Below are 24,055 nucleotides of genomic sequence, written 5' to 3'. Positions count from 1 at the left end.
CTCTTCTTTGGAAGGAAAGAGGGATATTTCTAGGTAGGTGAATGACATACAGTTTTGATATGCATGTGAATAGTTTAGTTGGAGAAAAGAAAGAGATCAAATAGTTACGGTGGTTGCTGCGGTTTTTGAGGTGAACTGAGCAGAATGCTCCTGGTGGTAAATGAGAAATATTGGAAACAGGAGAGTGGAGAGGCGGTTACTGTGGACTGTTCAGAAGGTTGTGGAGATTGGGCTAAGGCTACCTTTGTGAGAATGGTCAGGATGAGAGAAAGGAGAGCTGTTTGAATGATGGCCTCCAAGGTCTTTGTTTTGGATTAAATGTGTGTTGGATGTGGGATGCATTGTTAAGGACAATCTAAGGTTCTGAATTTGGTTGACTAAGTAATGGTGCTGCAAACTAAGATTCCAAATAGAAAATGACTTTTAGAAGCTGGGACTGACAGAGGAAAAATGCTGAAGCCAAAGTTTGGAAGATATCCAAATGGAAATTTCCAGTAAGCTTTCAGATGACTAAGGGATTCAGAGAATGTAGGCTCTTTCCAAATTTTCTGTTATTTTTGCCCATATAGAAAGTGTTTACTTTATGTGTTTCCCTGTGGCTTGATGGCTTACATTCTTTAGTGTGGTTTGAAGCTCCTTTGGCTTCCAACCTGTATTTGTTTTGGGCATGGTTGGAGTAGAGCGCTAACAAGCTCAAGGTTGTGGGTTTGAGCCCCCAAAAGACCTGTTAGTTTCATGGAAAGGAAAATGGAATTCCATGTTTCGCAGACTTTTCCCTTAATCCTGTTGACTAGTCTCCAAACTATGCAGTTTTCCCAAAGGAGTGTGGCGAGAAAGTGTGAGTGGTTGTGTGCAGTCCACTAAAATGACTTGGAGAATAGTTCTCGGTGGGTGATGTGGATTGCTTCTTTGAGACGCTTCATCTGCCTTGCTCTCTCAGCTCCTGGGACAAAGATCACATTTTCAGCTGCTGTCACCACCAGGTGCACATGGAATGATCATGCACATGTCTTCTTTTTTTATCATTATTTTTAATTCATTAATTACATTGTATTATGTGACACAGTTTCATAGGTACCTGGATTCTCCCCACCCCTCCCCAAACCCTCCCACCTTGGTGGATTCCTCCACCCTGCTGTATAACCACAGTTCAAGTTCAGTTGAGATTAATGCACATGTCTTCTTAATTTGCCATTTCATCATCTTCTCCTTGCCTGCCAACAAGCTGTGTGATATCTAGGAGTGTGTGGTTCTTTGGTGAAACGTTTACTTTTGTTGGAGTGTTGTCAGTTGATTGTGAGAACTGGCTTACTAACGTTGGATAAATAAACTGTAGAGAGCATTAATATACCCAAAATACTCCCTAATCAAACTTTTCACTGACAGTTTTTCCTTATCTTATCAGGCTTCTTCAGTTTTAGCTCACTCTATACACTTAAGAAGAAATGCAACTCTAAACTCTGAATTCTTGCAAAGTGTGTGGTGTCTTTAAAAGGGTGATGGTATTCATGCAAGAGCCCTTGGACAAACCCACAAAAGTCATGTTCCACACAAGGACAGGGCTATGAGGACGTGCTTGGACAGTATCTAAAGTCTGTTTCTGCAGTTTCTGCATTTTCTAAAAGCAATGCTGGAGGTCCTCAGTTGGCTTTTGCAGTTGATACACTCTGGGTTCTGCAGAAGTGAACCCCCCAAAAGGATCTGGAACAATGTTGGATACATACTGAAAGATTCAAAATAAATCCTCATGTCTTAAGAAGGACTTGAAAATAGGTTATTTTTTTGTTTCAGGGAATCAGAGCTCGCCACAATGGGGATGCTTCTATTATTTAACATGATGGAAAGTTTAAATGGCTGAGGAGTAAGAAACTAGGCCATTAAATAATATATAATAGATTTCTTAGAGTAATATTAATATATTTGAAGAGTGCTCTGTGGAGTAAATATGACCAAAAGCAAAGGCATGAAACACAGAACTATATTCCCATGCTAAAGAGTACAATCAAATGAGTGTTAGTATGATTGGTGTTTTTTTTTTTAACGTAATGACAAGCAACTAATACATTTGTGTTGTTCCTTTGAATTAGTTGAAAAGAGTAATTACTTCACATTATTTCAGACATTATGTCTGAAATTATAAAATAGCTAAAAAGGGTGGGCTTTGTACAGTGGTTAAAGTTGCTGCTTGTGACACCCCCCACCCCCAAACACGTTTCAAAGTGCCTGGTTTGAGTCCTGGCTGTTCTGCTTCCAATTCAGCTTCCTCCTACTGTGAACTCTGGAACGTAGTGGATGAGAGCTCCAGTATTGCGCTTCCTACAGTTATCATGGGAGACCCAAATTGCATTCTAAGTATAGCCGTGGTAGTGGTGGGCCTTTGGGAAGTGAACCAGTAGATGGAAGATCTGCCACCATTGTGGTCTCTCTCGTGCTCTCTCCTCTTTTAAAGTAAAATGAAAATGAATTTTAAAAATTAAAAAAAAATTGTTATATTAGAAGTTTGTAGTTCTGCAGTATGGCTTATGCTTAGGTAAGAAGTAGAAAAAATGTAGTAGGACAAAATGAATATGTTAAACTTCAAAATGTATATTTGCTTTATAGTGCAAGGGTTTGTACCAGTACATTTTACAGAATTATTAGGAAAAAGATGGCCACTTGTCAATGTCAGACAAGTTGATGCTATGAGCCAGAGCATATGTGGAAAAGGGTATCACAATGCCGATGAAGAGAATTGTAGCTTGGTAATGTTAGAGCTATATTTAATATTATCATTCTTAATTATAATAATAGACACAGTTATAATAAATCACATATAAGAAGAGCATGCCTGTGGTCTCACTTAGCTACAGAGAAATAAAAAAGAAAAGAAAAGAATTTTCTCTTAATGAGTTTTCTACAAAGCTCAATTAATTCAATTTAAGGAATGAACTCTTATTCTGAGGCTATCTTCTTGTCATTTAAAAAATTTCATTCTTATTTATGATTCAGTGGTGATGATTGATGGTTATTTTTTTATGAACTATTTTAGCCAAATAAAGATATTAGCAGTTGGTTTCAGAGCTTTCCTCAGTTCTTTATTTTGTTTTTAGAAATTTCACTATTTTGAGAAATCTAGACATTTAGGAACTATTATATGACAATGTTTAATAATCTGAGGCAAATATTATTATTAATATCATATTACAAAATAAGAAACTGAGTCCCATGGAAGCTGTGTGAACTTGCCCAGAACATGCAGCTGGAAGTGTTAGAGTAACAGCAAAGAACCACGTTTGCCTGATTTCAGCATCCCTGTTTCTTACTCTATCATTCCCGATTATGTTAATTAGGGTCCAGAAAGCAGAGCAGAAACCCTTCCAGGAATTTTAATCAGATAGAATTTAATGTGTGCGACAGAAGAGGTGAGTTGGGCAGAGAGAGAAATATATCTTTCATTTACTGGTTCACTCTCCAGATGGCCCCCAGATCCAGGGCTGGGCCAGGTTGAAGCCAGGAGTCAGGTCTCTTAAATGGGTGGCAGGGGTCCAGGCACTTTACTGGGAAATTAGATTGGAGGTTGAATATCCTGAACTCCAACCTTCACTCTGTTATGGAAAGTGAAGTGTCATATTAATCTGCACCAAAATGCCAGATTCCTTTGTTTTTTTAAAATAAGGCTGTGGTTTGATGTGGAGGACCTTGAAGGGAGATGGAATTCCCCTTAACAGGATTGTTCTTTTAGTTAGGAAAATACTTTTAGGATGTGTCCAGTAAGAAAAGGAGAGGCAGCAATGTCCCATTCTGGAAAGCTGTGATGGAGGAACACCATGAATTAGAATCTCGTAGAATTTTCTAGTGACAATGTCACTAGATTAGCCTAGTAATGATGGAGAAAGGTATTGTTCTGGCTGGGCATTGCAGAGAAACCACACAGAACACTGAAACACTAGGAGCATGAATTTTTGGAAGAAGAGGAGTTTGCGGAATGTTTGTGTTGGAGTGATCCCTGGGAATTTTGAGGGAGGGAAGTTGGAGATGACCAAGTGCTGAGACCCCCACAGCACCTGGGTAACACAAATGGAAACTTCCAGCTTTATTTCCTTAAAACAGAGCACAGAGGTTCATGGCTCTTTTTTATGTTTAGGTAAGTTTTCAAATAGTTAATTTTTAAAAGGAAAATAGAATCATATGCTTTTGTTTTTCTTTTTCTAAAAAGAGAATTTGCTCATCTTCACACCTTGTATTTTTACAAATTCTGTCATTTGATAGTCTCAGCATCCATTTAGTAAAGAATCGGTTATTGAACATAGCTTCAACGTTGAGAGATCACGTTTATAAACTCTCTTGATATGGGAGTATATTGAGTGATGTTTGCTGTGTTATAATGTTTGGGTCTTTTGGCAAGAAAATCTTTTTCCCAAAGACTGTGTTAGGGAGTTTAACATACTGCTGCTTTACGGTAGTGGAGTTACTAGATTGCTATCTTCGCAATGCTTATATAATTCATACATTTCTTGTGCAAAGTGTTAAGTCCTTTGAGACATCGATTTTTAAGTATGTATAAATTCCTAAGACTCTTCCATTTTGATACATGATTGGCTTTATTTTTCTGGGTATGCATTTATGTTTCTTTGTTGCAATGACGTTAATGAGTAGAAGTACTGGATAACAATAGAATTCTAAATAAATGACACATTACATCAACATTATTGAAATAACCAGTTAATCAAACATGATTAATTTTAATGTATGTACTAAAGAAAGATATACCATTTTATTATGACACTCTAGCCATACATTTTCAAAATATGCTTATTAAACAGTAAGTGTAGATAATGATTCAGTTAGTTACATTTTTAGAAGTCATTAGGATTGATATTTTTCTGCCATAAATGAATTGAGTAATAATTTTAAACACAATCAAAATTAATTTAACAAAAATATGCTTTTGAGCTTACATGTATATAATGAATATTGTTTTTCTGATTTTAAAGTACCAGGGAAAATTAATTCAGCATCTGTAAGTTTATCACACTTGACCTATAAGCATGATAAAAATACATGAAGCAAAATGCATGATGTAATCCCAATTCTCATGGTTCATTAATTTTTAGCAAAAAGAGATCTGACATGAAATTTGGAGCTTTTGTGTAAACTGAACATAAACTACATGATGTTTGAAAGTTTTTGATATTTTGAGTACACATAATGATACATAAACACAATTAAGAAACACGAGTAGACAACAAGGTTTCAGAGTCCCTCCTGCAGTGTGTTTAGCAGCAGGTACAAGATAAATATTCAAACAAAATCAGATTAAAGGATTAAGAGGAACAACTTTATTTCTGAGCAGGGTCAGTGATGGTGTGGAAAGGATTGTAGAGTTCTGTTTTCATTATTTGCTGCTTTGCCTCAGCGAACTTTGGGTAAAAAACAAAAATACTGTTTGCTTTGGGGTCTGAGTAATTTTTTAGAAAGTAAAGTCTAAGATTAGAGAAAGGTCATTTTGAAAGTGACAGGTGATTCAGCCCAAATTATCAAGTAGGAAAAAAGTTATCTCCACCTTAGCTTGTATTTCAGTTTGACAGGAACATTTATATTCTTGTGTTCTCTTATTTAAAAAAATTATGTTTTTGTTTCCTCTTGAATGATCATATCAGTGACAACTGAAAAATGCGGAAGGAGAAGGGACCATGTTCAAGATCAATGTCATTGTTCATTAAGTGGTGATAGTGTGAAATACATGTTTTTAAAGAGATCCCTTTAATTTTAGGGTTTTAGATTGGACAACCCTGTATAAGAAACTGAGGCAGATTCTAAAAGTGCAGGGACTGTGAGGAATAAAGAATGTTTCAAAACCCCCCCGGGCCTCTGTCTTAGCTATGAGAGATTGCCTTAAAAAATAAAGAAAAAGGATGTTTTCAGATAGGATGTGGTTATTTAAATTGGTTTCTTTATCTTGTACCATGTATACTTAAAGCTTCAATCTTTTTGTCTCCTCATTTTTTTAAAAAATAGAAATCACACAAAAATGATATCTGTGTATCGGTTTCTAATATCTAACAAGAAAGTTTTATAGAATATTAAAATAGCAATAAGCAAATATGTACTATAGGATTAAATACTAGCATTGAAATAAAAAATAAACAGAAAGAATCAATGGAAATTGCCTTTTGTCCCCCCCCCCCCCTTAGTTCTGGAACTTTATGATTATTGAAGGGCAGGGCATAAAGGCTCACCATTCTATTTTGAAATAAAACGTGCTGTAGTATAAGTCAGATTTCATCTTTTGAAAACGTTAATAGGAAACCCCAAATGATTTGAATGGGAAGGTCTTTCTTAGAAGGACAGCCAAACAAGTTTTGCTATAATAAATTATCTTTTAAGACTAAAAATACCAAAACATTTAGAATAGTCTGATTTGACAAATTAACATATATTTCTATGTAGCCTAAAGGTTAAAGAGTTTAGGTGGGCTTAACTTATTAAACTTCAATCCAATATGAATATAGAAGAAAAGGACCAAGTCATATTTGAACAGTAAGACTTTTGTATAGACTGTATAAAGTAAAAAAGAAACCGAAAAAGAAAACAAAAAAATCTTCACAGATTGTTAGCCATCTCTTTCAACAATTTCTTATAAATTCTCTCTCTTTATCAGTAGGTAACCCCCATCTCATAAGGAAATACTTTCCAACATTTCCCAATGAGATCAGTGATTGCTTTAAGGAGAGCTACTGCTCTTTGAGATGTTTGGATGCAGGGAGAATGTTCTTCAAACCAGTAAACACCAGAGTACCCAAGTAGGATGTGGCAGAAGAAGCAGTTTCTAGTAGCTTTTCCTCTTTGTTTTAATTTTCATCACTTGCTGAGTATCTATTTTAAAGCAGAGTGCACACACACACACACACACACACACTCTAACAACTTAACCATCTGTTCAGTTCTGCCATGGGCCTAGAAGGTCTCCCCACTCTCCCCTTGTACTCCAAGCTCTAGATCAGGGTGTTCAGATTAGATCACATGTTGCTAAATTTTGCTGAGTTTGAGAGCCAATAAAATAATGGAGCCTTCTAATCTTAAAAAATTTTTGTCTTCTGCCCCTGTACCCTCCAAACTCCAATTTGGTGAACAGTATACTACTTGTGAGTGATAAAAAGTTGAAAGGTGGTGGTGGCTAGACCTAATGCTATTTTATTAAGCCATCTATCTATTGGATTGTTGTTTTCATACTTTAAAAAAATATGTCTATGCTTTCTTTTTTTCTTTTTTTCTGTTTTTTTTAGTCAAGTACTTTCTTAAAGAAACAATAGCACCACATTAGCATAGCTGGCCAAACAATAAATGGGAAAGCAAAATTTTGCTACATTTTCCATTCTAAGTGTTTTCTCAAATGCATCAACTAGTAACAGAAACCCTGGAACCTCATGCATGGGGTGGGTGCATCTACATAGACATTGACATTTCAAGGAGGGGAATGATGCTGAAGGCAGGCCAGGCTCTTTTGCTTTTAACAAGATTTTCAAGGCAGTGACTTCTAAGGGCATGTGTGTATGTGTGTGTGTGTGTGTGTGTGTGTAGGTTAGATGTTTAATTTTTCTTTACTTCTGGAAGAGGGCTTTCTATTGAAGAAAAGTATTAACCTTCTCATAGGAGCTGCTTCATCTTAAATATTCAGATAATACTTTAGACTCCTTTTGGAAGTGGAAACTGAAATTTGACAAGTGTTGAGTACTTTCAATTACATTGATAACTAAGCTTTAAAATAAAAGGCCATTCTTACCAACATTTAGAGTCTTTTTTAAAACTTCTTGTAATTTTTCCATTCTAAAATTTGTAGTAATGTTATTTGAAAGCAGAGTTTACCAAGATTTAAGTTGAGAAATTTTAAGTGCCCCTCCTTTTATCAAGCTGGGCTATTTTGCTTTATTCTATTGTGATCAGTTACTATAAATAATTTATATCAATTTTTGTCTGGTATTAATTTATGTAAAAATAATAGTTAGTTTTTAATTGTTTGATTTGAGATACAGTGGGAGAGATGTGTTGCGGAAAAGGATAGCAACAACTATTTAAGCTTTCCTTTTTCGGGGAGTTTTTAACTGTTCATAAAATTAAGTGAAGAGAGTAAGTAATAGATATTTGCAGAATTGTTTTGAAACTCCTTAATCTGAAGAATGCGGACTGCAAAGCTTTGCTAGAATAAGTTATTTTCAAAGGTACACACTGAGAACAAGAAAGAAACACTAGACGTGGTACGGGAAAAGGAATCTAACATCTTCAATAGTAGACGTAAGTATGCAAAGCAAAGAGTAAAAGTGATGTACGTTTTCTTTGACTTTAGACCATTGGAATGAACACACTGCTCAGCATGCCCAAGATGCCCAACTGAAAAAACGCTGGGGGTTGGAATTTCAACACTCATTAACTAAATAGGACTTTTCTGGAATTTTGTCAGAGATCCTGAAAAGTCATTTCATTTTTCTGGCCCTTGCACTTTGAGGTGAATTATTGAGCGGGAAAGCTAAAGATCTGATCTGTTTGCTTGTGTTTGAGATATAGTTTCCAAGAATGTAAAGGATAGAATTTGCATAAAGCTACCAAGCATGGATGTTTTTCGCCAAAATGTTCTCATGCTAATAAAAAGATCTGGATGCCTGGTGATTCTGTTCTAATTAGATCTTGATCCATACATGGATGACAGTTTTAGGCTATCCCGGACCTATCCTCAATACTGGATTTTCTGGATACTCATTATTATGTCTAAGACATATCAACACAGAGCCAGAGAATACCATTGTAAACAGATACAAAGGGAAAAGGAAATTTTGCTTATAGTAAGCAGCTCTGGTCAGCACATTTCAACAACAGCAGTAAAATTTTCAAAGTTATCTTGATTCAACAAAAGAAAAGCGTAAAGATTGTGTAAAAAAAACAATTTTGTGACTTTTTAAAACTAAAATACTGTTTCAATATTTAAAAAGTCTTGGGCCATTTTATTTTTTGCCTAAAAAGAAAGGAAAAACCTATTTGCTGCAAAATAAATAGAATGTCTTTTACAGCATTAAGGAAGAGGTATTACTAAAAAGTAATTGCCTGCATATTTCAGGAGAGCTAATACATGAAATAATTTCTAACCACTGGTGGGGATCTTTTTGATTTCTTCCTTTTTTCTCTTCCACTGTGCTATTTAACTATCTGTGTACTCACAAATCCAAACAGAATTCAAAAACAGTGCATCAAATGTTTCCCACTCATTTGAAAGCGTTTTCAAGGAGAGTGAACTGTGAGCTTTCAGCAACTAGTTAGTGGGCTATCTTTACTCAGATGAATGGTGCTATCAGAGGATTTAGTTAGCCAGTTTCTAGAGAGAGACTGTGAATGGGTCATGTAAAAATTCCTGCATCCTAGCCACTCTACGGCTCTGATGTTAACCCCTCATAGAGACACAAGGTCCAAGATGGAAGCTTTCACTCTCTGTCCTCATGCCACCCCTTTGAGGTAGGTACATGATGTATTGCCCTCATCTGCAGATGGGGCAACTGAGGCACAGAGGGGTGAAGGGACTTGCCCAAGGTCACACAGTGGCAATTCCCTGGCAGAGTTGACAGATGCTAGTTTCTTCAGTTAGAAAAGGAAGCTGAGGCTGTTAAAATGCCCAGCCTTCTGCTTTTTCCCATTCCGGCTTCCTCTCTGGTCTCACTCATCAAATTTGCATTAGTGGATTCTTGAAAAACATAATCGTGTGTACGGAAAGGGGGTGGGATGGGGGAGGGCACACTTGCCTTTCCTCCTAAATAGGTGGACTTTTTTTTGTTTCTTTCCTCCTTGTGCCAACTTTGGCTCCAGGTTTTCCCTTTTGATTTGCTTTCACCTTTTAGCGTTTTGGCCAGGCTCTTTCATATCACAAACTACAAAATAGCACCATTGTACTAAAAAAAAAAAAACAAAGTTTTACATACTGTTTGATATATCCTGTATTACTGATATTATAAATTTACATAGTGCTCTATATGGAAAAAATAAAAAGAAGTGACTGAACAGATTGCATGCTAACTCATCCTTCAAGCGAACCACTGAGAGTTGAGGAGACGTTCTATGTTTAAAACATACGCCTAAAAATGGTTGGCCTCAAGTTGCAACTATTTGCATTACATTTTTAGCATGATGTGGAAAAATAAAGCTTTGTGTCTAAAATAAATGCATTCAACTTATACTTGATACAAATGCCACAGGTGGAAACTCGTGGGTTAAGAATTGGTGTGCTACTTGACTATTTTCTACTGCTTTTGAGGAGACCAAATTTGGCACATAAAAATGTTATGAAGGTGGTGGTAGGGATAGATGAAGACTGCGAAATTCTGTAAAACAGCCTGTGTGGTGTAGAAAGAAGTGCAAATAAGAACACAATTCATAAACCACTTAGACAAGGTTGCTGCAGGAGTGGCTCCAGCAGCCAGGATTCGGAGGACAATTTAGTGCAGCTGGATCTCTAGGACACCCATGCATTTGTGGCTCTCAAGCGGCAGGGATTAATATTCTATAGAATATTATTGATAAAGAATCAACAGCAATCTACCAACTCCTGAACCTTTTTTTTTTTTTTTTGCAAGGTGCAAAGCTTTGAACAATCACTCCTATAGACAATGCTGGAATGTTTGCTTGTGTATTTCATTGGGGGGAATGCCCATCTTTGAAATGTCATCAAACTGATATTTGGTCGGTGTTTCACAGGTAACTCGTGCAAAGGGTCCTGCGGTGGCCTGTCCTTCGCTCCTCAGAAGGCTCTCCCTACATCCTGTAGTTCTTGTTTCCTGCGTTTCCTCTACTTGTGTTCTTCAAATGCACTTCCTAGAAACAAGAAAGAAAAAAAAATGACATGAACTCAATGAAGCTTTATGTATGAATTTCTTTAAAAACACTTTATTAGCTTTTTAAAGCGATGTAGTTTGACATTTATGGGATGCAAGGTGGTCAACAAACACATAATACAATGTGCTATGATCAATCTGGGGTAATTAGCATTTCCCCCCTTAAACACTGATTTTAGGGAATGTTAAGGGACGCTTTGAATTCCTCTCTTCTAATTCTTTACAACAATCTGTACTATAGTTAATAATCTGTAACTACCCTTTTATGCTATAGAATAGGGCTTAGTCCGTCCGTGCAAGTAAAGCCAGCTCTTTCCAACATTGTGGCCCAAGCTGTTACATTTTACGCCTTACCTGTTAACCTGAAAGAGAAGAACCCTGGGCCTTGGCTTTTCTGAGAATAATGGAATAAAAGCATCTATCTTATAGGATTAAAAATGAAAAAGTTAGTGTATGTAAGAGTGCTTCACTAGGTGTGGCACATGGTAAACATTTTATATGTAATGTTAGTAACAACAATAGCTGCTATTTTTATTTGCTCATTTTTCCTGTTATTATTCTTATGACAACTTCATTGGAAATTAACCATTCCAAGCATAAAAATTCTGGGTTCTTCATTCACTTATCCAAAAATAATGCTTTAGTATGGAATATTGAGTTTTTTTCAGGACAAAGATCCTATCAGAACAGAGTCCTCTCTGTCTGTGGTTCAAGTCCTTAAACTTAGGAAAGTATCAAGTATATTGCAGGTGTTAAATAAATATCTCAATTAATTAATTAATCTTTAGAATGAGTTAAACTAATGAGTGGATCTGAAGGGTTCCTTCATGGCATGTAGAACCATGTCATTATAGTTTGCCTGCACTTTTTCTTGCTTTGTATACGTGTATAATGTAAGTAAATTTGAAGCAAAATTGAGAACAAATGGCACTCAGTTTGTGAACTGATGGTCAACACCTGGCGCTGACCTAGTAGAGAAAGAGGCACCACTGGATCAAACACTTATTAAAACTAGCTCAGTGACCACTGCAAAAAACAAAACAAAACAAAACAAAAAACTAATAAATAAAATGCTGGTGAGAACCTGGGCATTTGTGTAGAATAATTCGAAATGATAGCTGATTAAAATCATGGCATTTCCCCCTGAAATATCATGCAGATTATCATGCCAGCCCAAGCACAGTTAATACACATGTATTGCTGTGCGTTTCCACTAAGCCACTAGTAAACTTCTGTTATTAATCTTAAGCCTACTCTGCTTTCTTTCTTATAACTTTTCTCTAGAAAAAGGAAAGACAGACATATGAGAACAAATAGTATGATCATCACTGATCATTCTCCATGAAGCAGTTGCTGAACCCTGCTGAGGGAATATAGCTCCGAAAAGTCCTAACACAGCTATTAGGAAACCAGCTCTCAGGCAAATTGCTAACCAAAATCGGCTAATCAGCTAACATATTGACCTTAATTTTAATTTTTTTTCTGCTTAAGGCATATACCAGGATAAAGAGTGTTTTAGGAATCTAAAATACCCAAACTTTCTTAAACGTTTGAGAATGAAATGATAACAATTGGAAAGGAAAGCCTCATGAAGTACTCCCATATTTCTAGAAGATAACCAATCATCTTCCATGTTTCATCTTCAAGTTCAGGAGGACTATCGCGAAAGAAGGTCAAATTGGCCAACCGCATGGATCCTCTCCATTGTCACCCGATGGAGAGACTATTTTTTCTCTCTTGCAGCAGAAGGGAAAACATGTGACGTGTTCTCTGTCTTCTGGGTCAGTCTCAGCATCACAGTGAGGCTGTGGCTGAGACTCCCTTGAGGAGAGCTGACACTGCTTTGAGTAGCAGGGCTCCCCTGCACACATGGGTGCAGCTGAGGCTGTTCAAAACCAGCTGTGATGTTGTCTGGTTTGCATTTGGCTCTCTTCCCAGGCTCTTACATGTGACTTCTTTGTGTTACAGACAATGACAGTGACAAAACAAAAGCACCCGGGGGAGTCGCTCTTAGTTGCATCTGTTGCTTTGCTCATTATCTTAATTTAATGACACTAGCCACCCTTGACAATGGGCAGCAAGTGAAGGAGCTTTAGAAGCAGCCGTCATCAGAGCTGGCACCCACCTTCAGTGCACTTCTTGAAGGGTTATGAAACTGTCCCACATTCAGCCAAGCAAAAACTTTTCACTTCAACGGCTTGTCCAAGACAAACAAACCAGTCGAATCTGTTTCTAGTATGCAACTAGACAGTTTTTTGAAACGAAAACAGTAGTGAGTAAATACTGTTTCCTATTGACATCAGAGAAGGTAAGAGCATGAAAAAAATGTTGATCCAGTTTACCAACATATTGACCTTAGGGTTGAATAAAAGCATCCTTCTGAAGGAAAGATTAAAGCACTCACTGGGGAACAAGGTTGGGAAGCACTTAATTTGTGACATGCATGATTACGTGTTTTGCATTTGCATGCATAACCAGCTTTTGGGGAAGACAGGGAAGATTTGGAATAGGCATTCACATTCTCCTATTATTTCCTGGTATGAGTCACATCTAAGCTTTCCTCTACAAGCCTATATACATTTTGGTTTAGATCACGATGGCTAATAACAGTGAAAATGATCATTGTGCTTAACATTTCAGAGTAGATTCTCACTGAATCTTTAGTGCCCTGTTAGGAGGTGATGTCATTCACATCAGGCTCATTTACAAGCTGAGACGCCACAGGACTCCGTAACGTGCTCCTGGTGGCATACGAATGACTTGCTGAATCTGGGACTGAAGGAATCACACTTCCCAGTGCTTGAACACTTACTACATGCGGGGGACTATATGCATGATCAATTGCATGCATTTTTCATTTAAATCTCATCGTTCTTTCAGGGTCTGATACTCATTTGTAGACCATTTAACTTTTAAGGGATTTAAAGGTAGGAGCTGACAGCTTGCCCAGTTTCTTAAAGTGAAGATGTGGTAAGTATTGGGATGGCACCAGTTTTTTCTGATCCCAGAACTCATCAGTTAGCCTCCTTGTTATCTTGCTTCCCCAAGAGGTAAAACAACAGCTGGGGCTTCCAAGCCTAAATTTCCTTCCAATAGCAATAGCTGATGATGTCTCAAATTATTTATGATGCCAGTGGGTGGTAAATTCTCTTTTAGAAGGTAAGACGGTGCCTTGGGGATAGAAATCTCTAATCCTGGAGGATGGGCATGCTCCTTTCCTACAGAGTGAACTCCACCCCTATTTATAATTGTTTCTATGAGTTTAGTAACACAGTATTTAATTAGCAAAAGTACCCCCCCCCCCGGGTATTAGGACTCCTTCTTTTGTCCCATCTTCATGAGATTTTTGCTTGTGAAATTGAAGCAAAAAGAAAGATGATAATGGGCTCTTTCAATTCTATGGAGGAGGTGGTGGTGTTTTGTTTAGACTCTGCTTTCTTCTTCACTTACTCTACACAGTTAAGCTCTGTATGATACAAAGTCTAAGAAAATCCTGGCACCCAATAAAAATACTTGGAAAATACCTGCTTAGCGCAGAATAGGAGCAGCCTATTGTATAGCATCAAGTGCTAAATTTAGCATTGATTTTCTCCCCAAAAGGGCAAGATATGGGAAAAAGAGCAGTGGATGATTGGAGAACTGGCCCAGATAGCAACGCTTAACCTCTTTAAAAAGAGCAGCTATTTTGCTGGTTTGTCCTGGGGACATGTGAAATTGTACAGAATGATTTAGATGTCTCAGTATCAATTTTGTTATCTCTTTACTTCAGGGAATCACAGGCTTAACTTCCAGGAGAATTGGGTCAGCCTCTCATCTCTGGGAGCCAAAGAGAATGAATATCATGTGATCGCAGCACTTTGGGATGTGACTTTAAAACAAGAGGGCAAAGTACACATTTTGAGAGTTCTGTACTGCTCGTGTGTGTGTCTGCCTTAAGAAAGACTGAAGGGTAAATGGTTAACATGACACAACATTGGTCTGCCAATCCTAATGTTGTTTTCTGAAAACTCCCTTTATGTAGTTACGGGGGGATGGCCCCCTGCTCTGCACTCCCTACTCTTGTATGACTCTGTCCTTTGATTGTGGTAGATTGGCTCAGGTTGGCAGGGCCATACTACAAGCCAATGCCTGAGTGTGATGGGGATACTAAGCAGATCCATTCATGGAAGGTCTGGGATTCCTTTATTGACATGCTTTGGCTCAAAGTCAGTGATAGCTATACTCAACTTTAACTGCCTAGAACATTCCCAACCAACTCTCTCTCTCTCTCTCTCTCTCTCTCTCTCTCTCTCTCTCTCTCTCCTTTGGGTCAGACTTACTAGCAATCTGATTATTTCTCCATGCTTCCTGTATCATTTCCTATTTTCTTTCACTCAGGCAGGACTGCTCACAACATCTTTGCTAACTTAATTTCCTGTCATCTATTTCTTGGAGGACCTGGGCTTCTGCTTGTGGGAAGTAAGTACCCCAGCTCCTCACCTACCAGGAGTTGTGCGGCCTTTGACATTCAATACACTGTTTCCTAGTCCAGAAATATAAAAGGGAGGAGTGATTCTTCCTACGTCCTGGTGTTCTTATGAGTGACTGTGATCACCGTTACACATGTAGCTGGCCTAGGATAACATCTATTATTGTGTTTAAGAGAGCATACTGTTTCAAGAGCTCTTGCTTCAGCATGAATTTTGAGTTTGTCAGCAGTGTGAATCTGGGCAGATGTGCATGTCACAGTTGTCTGCGTTTACCTTTGTTACAGCCTTGGTGTACTGGAGAGTAAATTCTGCAGGGGTTAGTTTCCTTTAGGGCAGATTGCCTACTACTGTTTTCTTTCTAGACTCCCAAGAATCCAGGGAGGGCTTGCTAAATTGATTTATATTTCTTGAAGGAGTGATGGAATAGGGTTCAAGTCCACATCAAGCATTGTGTGCCAGCTACCTGCTTCCCGCACTCTATATGAGGACAGGTGGCACCCAGTGCCATCCTGCCTGGGAAATTCTAATTGTTAGCCTGTAGTGTGGTAAATACCAACTGAAAAATGCTGGAGTTAGTGCAGTGCATAGTGAACACACTGAAGTCCACCTCAGTTTTGGATTCTGATTTGGCCACTTGTTAGAACAAAACATTTAGCCTTTCTCAGCCCGACTTTCTCGTCTATACAATAGGGATAATTATAGTATTTACCTATAGGCTCATAGTAGTTCAATGAGGTGATTTGTTATAGCCCTTACAGCAGAGAATGTGCCTAATGATGTCAGCTGTTATCTTTATTAATTTTTAAAATAGTTACTGTTGTCAAAACACTTCTCATTCTAGTGTTGACTTTTTGTGTCTGAGTTTGGGAAGAGAGGAGCTGTTTGAATTCCAGGACAGCACTGGGTGTATATACTGGAACTGTTTGTAGCTAGTGTGACTGGTGAACCTCTAAGAATCTCCAGAAATTAGGGAGCATATATGCATCCCACCATTACTTCAGATTTAGCAACTACCTGCCTCTTCAAAAGATACCACCTGACCCTATTTCAAATATTTCTGTCTGTGATATAGGAAGCTATCACCAGAATGGTTTAAAAGCCTAGAGAAAAGAAACACATACAAACACATACCCAAAGGTATGTTCCTTTGCTGTGAAGAGGTGTTCATGTTGTCTCCTGTAACCTTAAAGGATATTGTTAAATATGTTAGAATTCAGGGTTATTCAGACTCTTGATTTTTATGAGCAGCTTATTTAGTTAGCTTTACCTCTCTCTCTCTCTCTCTCTTATGTTTTTAAATTAAAAAGGATTTCAGTGTACTATCTGTCCCAGAAGGAAGTAATTTGGGGGATTCCTGAAAGGTTCAAATGCTGTGTTATTTAAAAAAGTGAAATGCCAGGTTCTAGTAATTTTTCTGATACATTCTGAGGATTCAGCACATTGTTACCTAAAAACTAGATTTGATTATTTTTTCCCTTAAACACCCAAATGTGATTGCTCCATTTGACATAGTACTGATGCTAGAATCTTTAAACTATTGTGTGCTGTAATTAATATTACAGTATCCTTGGGTGATGGGAGGCCTGGGGCTTATGGGATCATTTCAGTGCAATAGTGATGAGTTCATACGGTTAGTAGGAAAGAGTGTTGCTCTCTTCTCCTCATTCTTTGCGTGTGTGACAAATCTGGGCAGAACATTCAAACTCTGTATTCTAAATTTTCCTCCTCACTGAATTGAGAGAAATTTTGGAAGCTTGGAAGGCTCTCTTGAACTTTCAGGATGAACAAAGTAATACTATGACAAGTTGAAGTGATTTGCATCTGCTTGACGTTGATGGGAACCTCAGCATATAAAAGTCAACATGCAAGGTGCCAGCCAGTGCTTTTCCAAAACAGAAAATTCAGCAAGAAGAGTTCTGTATGCATACAGCATTTTTTAAAATCAGAGCTCTTACATTGTGCCCAGAGTGCCTCTACCGCCTCCCTAGCATTCTTTTGAAGAAGGAAACAACCTTATACAGATTTCCCCAGAGCACGCAAAAGTTACCCACATCAAACAGTACTGGAAAAAAAAACAATACTGGTGCTATGCATTTATGGATTCTATGCGCTTCTTTATTCTTGCAATGCCTCGTGCACTGTCCAGGCACACACTTGTGCCATGTAAATTCAAATGATCATACTTGACCTGCTGTAGTCTGACTCCTAGTCATCTGGAATTTTTGTCTTGCCATAATTGTTATGTGTATTGTGAAAATAGCACATCTTATTCTGATTGGTCCTCAATTATCTGACCTCTTGGTGTTGGCTACACAGAAAGTGCCATGCAAGCATTTATACATTTCACATAAAATTTTAATATTTTTAACATATGAATTCTCCCTTGGAAGCCTAGGTTATTTGACTGGTTTGGGTTTGATGTAGAAGATCGTGGTTTCTCATTGGGAACTTTAGAGCTGCTTTACTGGAAACAAGAACTGCCCAACTTTTTCTTCACCTTGCTTTTAACATCCTGTCCTATAGAAATGGCCAGTTAGAGGAAGACACTGCCAGTGCCGTTTGTTCCCTCTGGACCCCATCCCCTGACAGAGTGACAATAGCACGTACTTGTTCAAGTTAGTATGTGTTACTTTACCTGACTCAAAGGTAATGGAATCACATACCAGAGTGAACGAGGAAGACAAAGGTTAAGACAGAGAATAGTGGTAGTGGAGGCAAGTAATCATTTTGTCAGTCATGCCAGTCTCAAATAAAAGTGGGGACAAAAAAAGATGGAAAGAAGACCGGATGAATGCAACGACTCTTGCCTGTAATGGATCATGAGTTAAACCTGGAAGTGGGTGATCCTGTTAATTGATTCTAGGACAAAGTTACTGAGATGTACAGAAGAACAATATAGGAAGTTACCTGGATTCTGAGAAGGCAAGGCTGTGCCTCTGAAAATGTTGCCTTTATTTTCCCTATAGCATTTAACTTAGACTGATGACTTGGATATTTCAGAGGACAAAAAAATCTTGCAGTTCCCCCTGAATAATGATTTGTTTTCCAGGAATTTGTCTTCAGTGAAAGGAAAACCAAGGTCCCCTGTTTATCAATAAGTGTGGAAAACCATTCACTTCAAAATCTTCACAGGTACAACAAAGCTAGGACTACACACAAATACCCACAGTAAAGAAAATAATACTTGCATCTCTAAAATTGCTCTCTGTTGCCAACTGTGCTTTCTAAATTACTGCCAAGACTCTTTAGTATTCTAGTCAATTGGATGCACCTTAGCATTTTTGCTTCTACCAAACCTCTAAGATTCAAACAATTTGTATCCTGACCAATGCTGAAAACCGCAACTGTATCAGTTAATAAAGCAAAGATGAGTTTTCTGGCCCTTATTGTTGGTGTAACTATAGCCCATGGGAGCTATAATCAAGTTCCTAGAATGATGAAAACTTTCTAAAGGACTCTCTGGAAGTGTCAGACATGGATTCAAAGACCTATTATCCAATAGCCCTCATTTCTCCACTGTTTTTCAATTCTCATTTCTTTCTGTAGTGAAAACATAAGTTTGTGTTTCTAAAGTGTCTCTTTTGGTTGTTAGCTAAAAAGCAAAGAAGGGTACAGTCATTAAGGAGTCCCATTAAACATGGTTCCATAAATATTCAAGAAAAAATTCTGACTTCAATCAGGCCGTTGATGATGGAGAAGTTGTTCTGGACTTTCCAGGGGCCTGAACGTTAGTGGGCTCTGAGGAGACTTTGCTAATTTCAGCTTCTTGGATTTTCTTTTGCAAGTAGACTTGTCTTCCAAGTGGCATCGTGGCAGTGGGTTAAGGTGCTGCTTTTTGAATTCTGACTACTATGCTTCAGATCCAGTTCCCTGCTAATCTGCCGCCAAAAACAGTGGATGGTGACCCAGATGCTTGGGTCCTTGCCGTCTGTGTAGGAGAGCAGGATGGAATTCCTGGTTCCCAGCTTCTGCCTGACACAGCCCATTAGGGCGAGTAAACCAGCAGATAGAAATGCTTCTTCTGCTTCTTCTTCTGCTTCTTCTTCTTCTTCTCTCTCTCTCTCTCGCCTTTTTCCTTCTTCCCTCTCACCTTCTCCCTTTTTTACTCCCTCTCTGCCTTTCCAATAACAAATAAATAAATGAAGTAGGAATTATATATAATCATATTCTTAGAGTTGTTGTTATTTGTTCCCTTTGTATTATAGCCACCTTAATGTAAAAAACATCTTTAAAAAAGCTTCATTAAAAAGTGGACTTTGTATTAGGCCAATGGAATTAGTAATTTTCATTAAAAAGTGGACTTTGTATTAGGCCAATGGAATTAGTAATTAAACATCAAGACAAACATAGAAGATGTGTCATAAAGTTTATGGAAAGGCAGAATGAAAAGATCAATTTATTTTGGTGCAAAACCTCTTTGAAGCCCATCCTTGTTTTTCCATAATTTGTTTTTCCCTGAAAGTTTTGAGGGCCCTAAATTTCAACTGAAAAAATTCTATGGTGAACAGTCTGAACTTTATATAAAGGAATCCTGCTTCATCTAGAATTGTTAATGCCACCAAACTCTTCTATTTCAAATTCAGGCTATCAGTTTTGCCCTTGAATTGGTAGTAAATTCTGTGTTATCGCATAAAGATTTCAAAATGCCCTGTTGCCTTCACATAGGCAAGGAGGGAGACCAGGCCTCATTTCCCACCATTCATGATACTGGGCTCCTGTGACCTGAGAAACCATAAATATTCTTTCTGGACAAGGAGGTGGTCAGTGCTCTTTGGGAGCTTATTTATTTATTTATTTATTTATTTTTGCCTCCTTTTCTACCTTTCCATCCCAACAGCACACACATTCGTAGCTGTTTTGTTTGTTTTCAAGAGGTGCTTGAAAGAAAATCAAATGCCTGTGAAAGGCATTGAATCGACAGCCCTAGAAACTGAAGTGTCCCAGAAGCTGTGTGAGCCCGGAAATAACCCACATTTCTATTTATTTTGGCAGTTTCAGTTAATACTAGCAAGAACTGGAGTTCATGCTACAATTAAATTTTCCCCAGGCACCATGAAATCAAAACACATAATACATTTGATTTTATTAACTGGTTGAGAAAAATGTTAGTGTTCTGAAAGTTCGCTGTGTGATCCTGAAGTAAAAGTTAACAGCTTAACATGTGGGAGGGCTAACCTGTCAGCTCCGTGGGGATTATTCATGGAACTAGAGGTTCTCTGGGTAGGCAGGGGTCTTAGGTCATCCAGTTCTCCTCCTATCACATGCCTAACACTCAACTTTGGCTCAACAAAATTCTTGGCAAGCTTGGGATCTAAGCTTTTAGTGATATGGGATTCATTTCAACTTCAGGAAACTACCTTATTTTCCATATGATTCTGATTTTCAAAAGTAGGTAAAAAGTTCTCAGGTATTCTTTTAATAATGCTTACTGTGTGTCAGGAACCATTATAAGTACTGCATGCGTACACACAAGCATGAATATTCGTCACTCGTTATCCATAAATACTCACAAACCTGGATGAGGCAGGTGCACTTGTTGTGAGAATACTGAAACATAGGTAAGTTACGTATTTGTCCAAAGGCACCTAGTAAGTGGAAAATCCAGGATCCAGGTAAGGCACTTAGTGATCTTACTGACTGTGTTTTACTGCCCATTCGATGCTTATAACTCTCCTTCACGCCTGGTACAGAGATTTGGACATTGTAGTTGCTCCACTACAACTACTTTTTTCAGCAATTTTATCTTAGTGTAACTCCATTCCTATTACCTTTATATGCCATCATCAATTTTCTCTAAGAGAAATTGCTGAAATTTTAAGTGATTGACATTTTAAGTGATGATGAATACTGACTTTACTTCCAGAACACATTGAGTCACTATCCTAAATAGAATTAGAGGCACCAATCTCTGCTGTGTAACTTTTTAAGTCTTTCTAACATTATACTTTTGTATATATTACTTTATGTAATCTACCCATTTATTCATCCATCATTAAATGAATATTGGTGCTAGAAAATACGATCTAGAGATCTTTTCTCTTTCCTTATTTAGTATTATTCACTGATCTCCTGTAGTTATTCAAATTATTGCTTCAGAATGAACTAAGCAACTTCCAAAAAGAAGAGTGTTTTAATGCACAGTGTAGAAGTTAAGCATTCCTTGACATTCTCTTGCCTGCCTGCCTGCCTGCCTTCCTTCATTCCTTTGCTTTTGTTTTATTTTTTGAATGACATTTATGCTTTGGTATAATTAGTTTTCCCAAGGTGATGGTTACAGAGGTATTGGCCTGTGGTTGGCCCCAATACACGATGTCTTCTTAGGAAAAAGTGGCCTTTCCTGAATAAGGCAGTTGTCTAGATGGGCTCAGCTACCAGACTAGCTTTTGTCTTTTTGTTCTGATAATCTGGGATCCACTTTGCAACCAAAACAAACAAACAAACAAACACCCAAAACAGCAGCTTGGCTCTCACTGATGACTGTCAAGCTTCTGATTGACATTTTACTCCTGGATCTGAATAGCCTCGGCCATTTCCATTATATACATATATATGCAAGGGATGCTGGGTTTTCAGTGAAGTATGAAAGAAGGATAGTCCCAAAGTAGAAAAAATGGCAGGGCCCTGAAGGACTAGGCAGAAAAGACTTTTCTTTTTGCTACGTCTTCCAGGCAGGCCACTTGGATGAAGTACTTCACTTCTTGGTTTGCCATCTTCTTTCATCAAATGCTTGCTTGCTGAGTGAGTGCTTCTCTCTTGCATCCTCTGTTCTTACAATCTACAATTTGGATGGTCTTGAGACTTTTCTTTATTATCTATGAAGACCTTGATCCCACTGATTGAATAAAGGAAATGAGAGAAGTTTTCTAAGAATTCAATTTTGTGATTCTATTTAGCTCTTCTGAATCCTCAATGAAAGGCAACAATTAATTTTCAATTCGTTCACTGCCTTGCTCCTAGTGGAATATTAAATTAGTGGAAGACTTCATGGGGCCTTTTATTCTCTGTTGATTTCAGAATTCTTTCTTAGTTAACTCACTTTGATTATGTGCTATTGTCTGGTGGACAGAAGCAGAGAGCAACTTAGAACACAGGCATGTTTTGCTCTTGTCTAACTTTAAGTGTCCTTGTCTTTAAAATGAAGGAATTGTGCCAAATGCTTCCTGATACCTGCTCCAGGTCTAACACATCATGGCAATGTTTTTATGGAGGAAAAACTCAGAGACTCAGGATTTCACATCTAAAACTCCAGATCTCTGTGTACATGGGGTGGTGGAGTTGCAATAAAAAGGCTACTATCAGACATCAAAAGTCTTCTGTTATGTACTGAATATGGTTCCTTTCTGACACCCAGTAACTCAAAATATGATTGTGCTGTATTTGGATTGAGTTATCATGAGATCATTAGGTTTTGTCCCAACTAATCTGATGCAAAGATGTTTGGATATAAAAATATGCTTGGAAAAAGGAGAAAAGAGGGAAGAGAGTGGGTTGAGAGAGGACCAGAAGGCCATCTGTAAGTAGAGAAGAGAGGCTGACACAGATCCTTCCCTACAGACCTGGGAGGGGCTGATTCCTGAGTTTAGGACACTCAGACTCCAGTATTACAAGAAAATAAATATACATGATTTAAGGCAGACAACCTGTGGTAGTTTGTTAAGACATCCTACCGAACTAATGCATCTTTTATAATTGATTCCAAAAATTAGAGGTGAGGGTGAGGACCAATAACCTTCTCCGAAAGGTTACCCCACAGGTCTTTAGGCAAATATTGGATGCCCTCTGGCCTAAACCTTGGGGTTGACTCAGAAATACAGCTTCCAATGACATTGTGGGAAAGGAAATCTGGGAAATTCTGACACAATTCAGTCTTGCTGAGAATTTTGGGCTAATATTTAACTCTAAACATAAATCGACATGGACATTTCTTCAACTAAAGATTCATATAAAATGTTAATGTGTATGTAAATATGAGAATCTGTACTATTTATATTTAATTAGGGTTATTTTTTGGCGGGGGTTAGGGAAAGAAAGATTATGCCTACTATAGTTTTTATTCTCTTTTTATTTTCATTTTGCCACTGCCTTTCTTTGGATTTTCTTGGGTATTACGTTTTCCTTTTCGGTTTCCTCCACACGTGTTAGTCACATTCCACGATGTCACTTTTATTTCCTTCAGTGTACTCTCTAGCTCCAACAGACCTACTGGTCTTCATTTTCCACTTGCTGTCTGCTCACTCCTCTCTAATCATCCTTGCCTCTGTTTAGTGATTCTCTCCTCCAGTTTTTGTTGCTGCTGTTGTTGTTGTTTTTGACTCTGTGTTCAGTTTCTAGCTCCAGTCTCCCTTCTCTGCTCTTTCTTCTTTCCTCTTATCTGCTGACTTGCTTCTGTCCCCTCCTTCTCTTCCCCTCCTGGGTGTTTCTTTTCGCCCACCTTTCCTTCTCCTCTGAGACTTCGTTTTCTTGTTGGTAGATGGAGGCTGATACTGTAAACATCACAAAAATAATTGCATTGAGAACAGGTGGTTCCTGTGGTGTTCCCGGAGACCAAGCCTTTGAGTCAACCCAGAATGTTCAGGCTTGTATGACCTGAGAGACAGGAGTGGTGCTGTAAAGGATCTAAAACTGGGTCATGGGATCCAACATTCCAAACTTTGGGACTCATCTCTATTACCCACTTTCTCCCAAACTAGAAACTGAGGAGTGCTTGGGAACAGAAAGTATGTGCCTATCTCTGCC

The 24,055-nt window shown here is 38.0% G+C and overlaps 1 protein-coding gene across 5 annotated transcripts in view; it reads right to left on the bottom strand.

Annotated features, from left to right (window-relative positions):
* Positions 1-10,629: 10,629 nt before the first annotated feature.
* The window catches only part of IGF1 (insulin like growth factor 1), a 66,038-nt gene continuing 52,612 nt past the window's right edge, over positions 10,630-24,055 (bottom strand). For 3 of the 5 annotated variants that reach the window (XM_036492459.2, XM_036492460.2, XM_036492461.2), the window contains exons 4-5: positions 23,751-23,802; positions 10,630-10,830 (exon numbers count right to left, since the gene is read on the bottom strand). In XM_036492459.2, the coding sequence (XP_036348352.2) occupies positions 10,805-10,830; positions 23,751-23,802 (78 nt within the window). In that variant the 3' untranslated portion in view covers positions 10,630-10,804. The remainder of the gene's footprint in view (positions 10,831-23,750; positions 23,803-24,055) is intronic. The other 2 variants (XM_004589598.4, XM_004589599.3) reach the window with 1 other exon arrangement.

This window comes from Ochotona princeps, chromosome 15 (assembly GCF_030435755.1).
Source record: "Ochotona princeps isolate mOchPri1 chromosome 15, mOchPri1.hap1, whole genome shotgun sequence".
Taxonomy (NCBI): domain Eukaryota; kingdom Metazoa; phylum Chordata; class Mammalia; order Lagomorpha; family Ochotonidae; genus Ochotona; species Ochotona princeps.
Note: the sequence above shows the minus strand (reverse complement) of the source record. Positions and strands in the feature narration are given on the sequence as shown.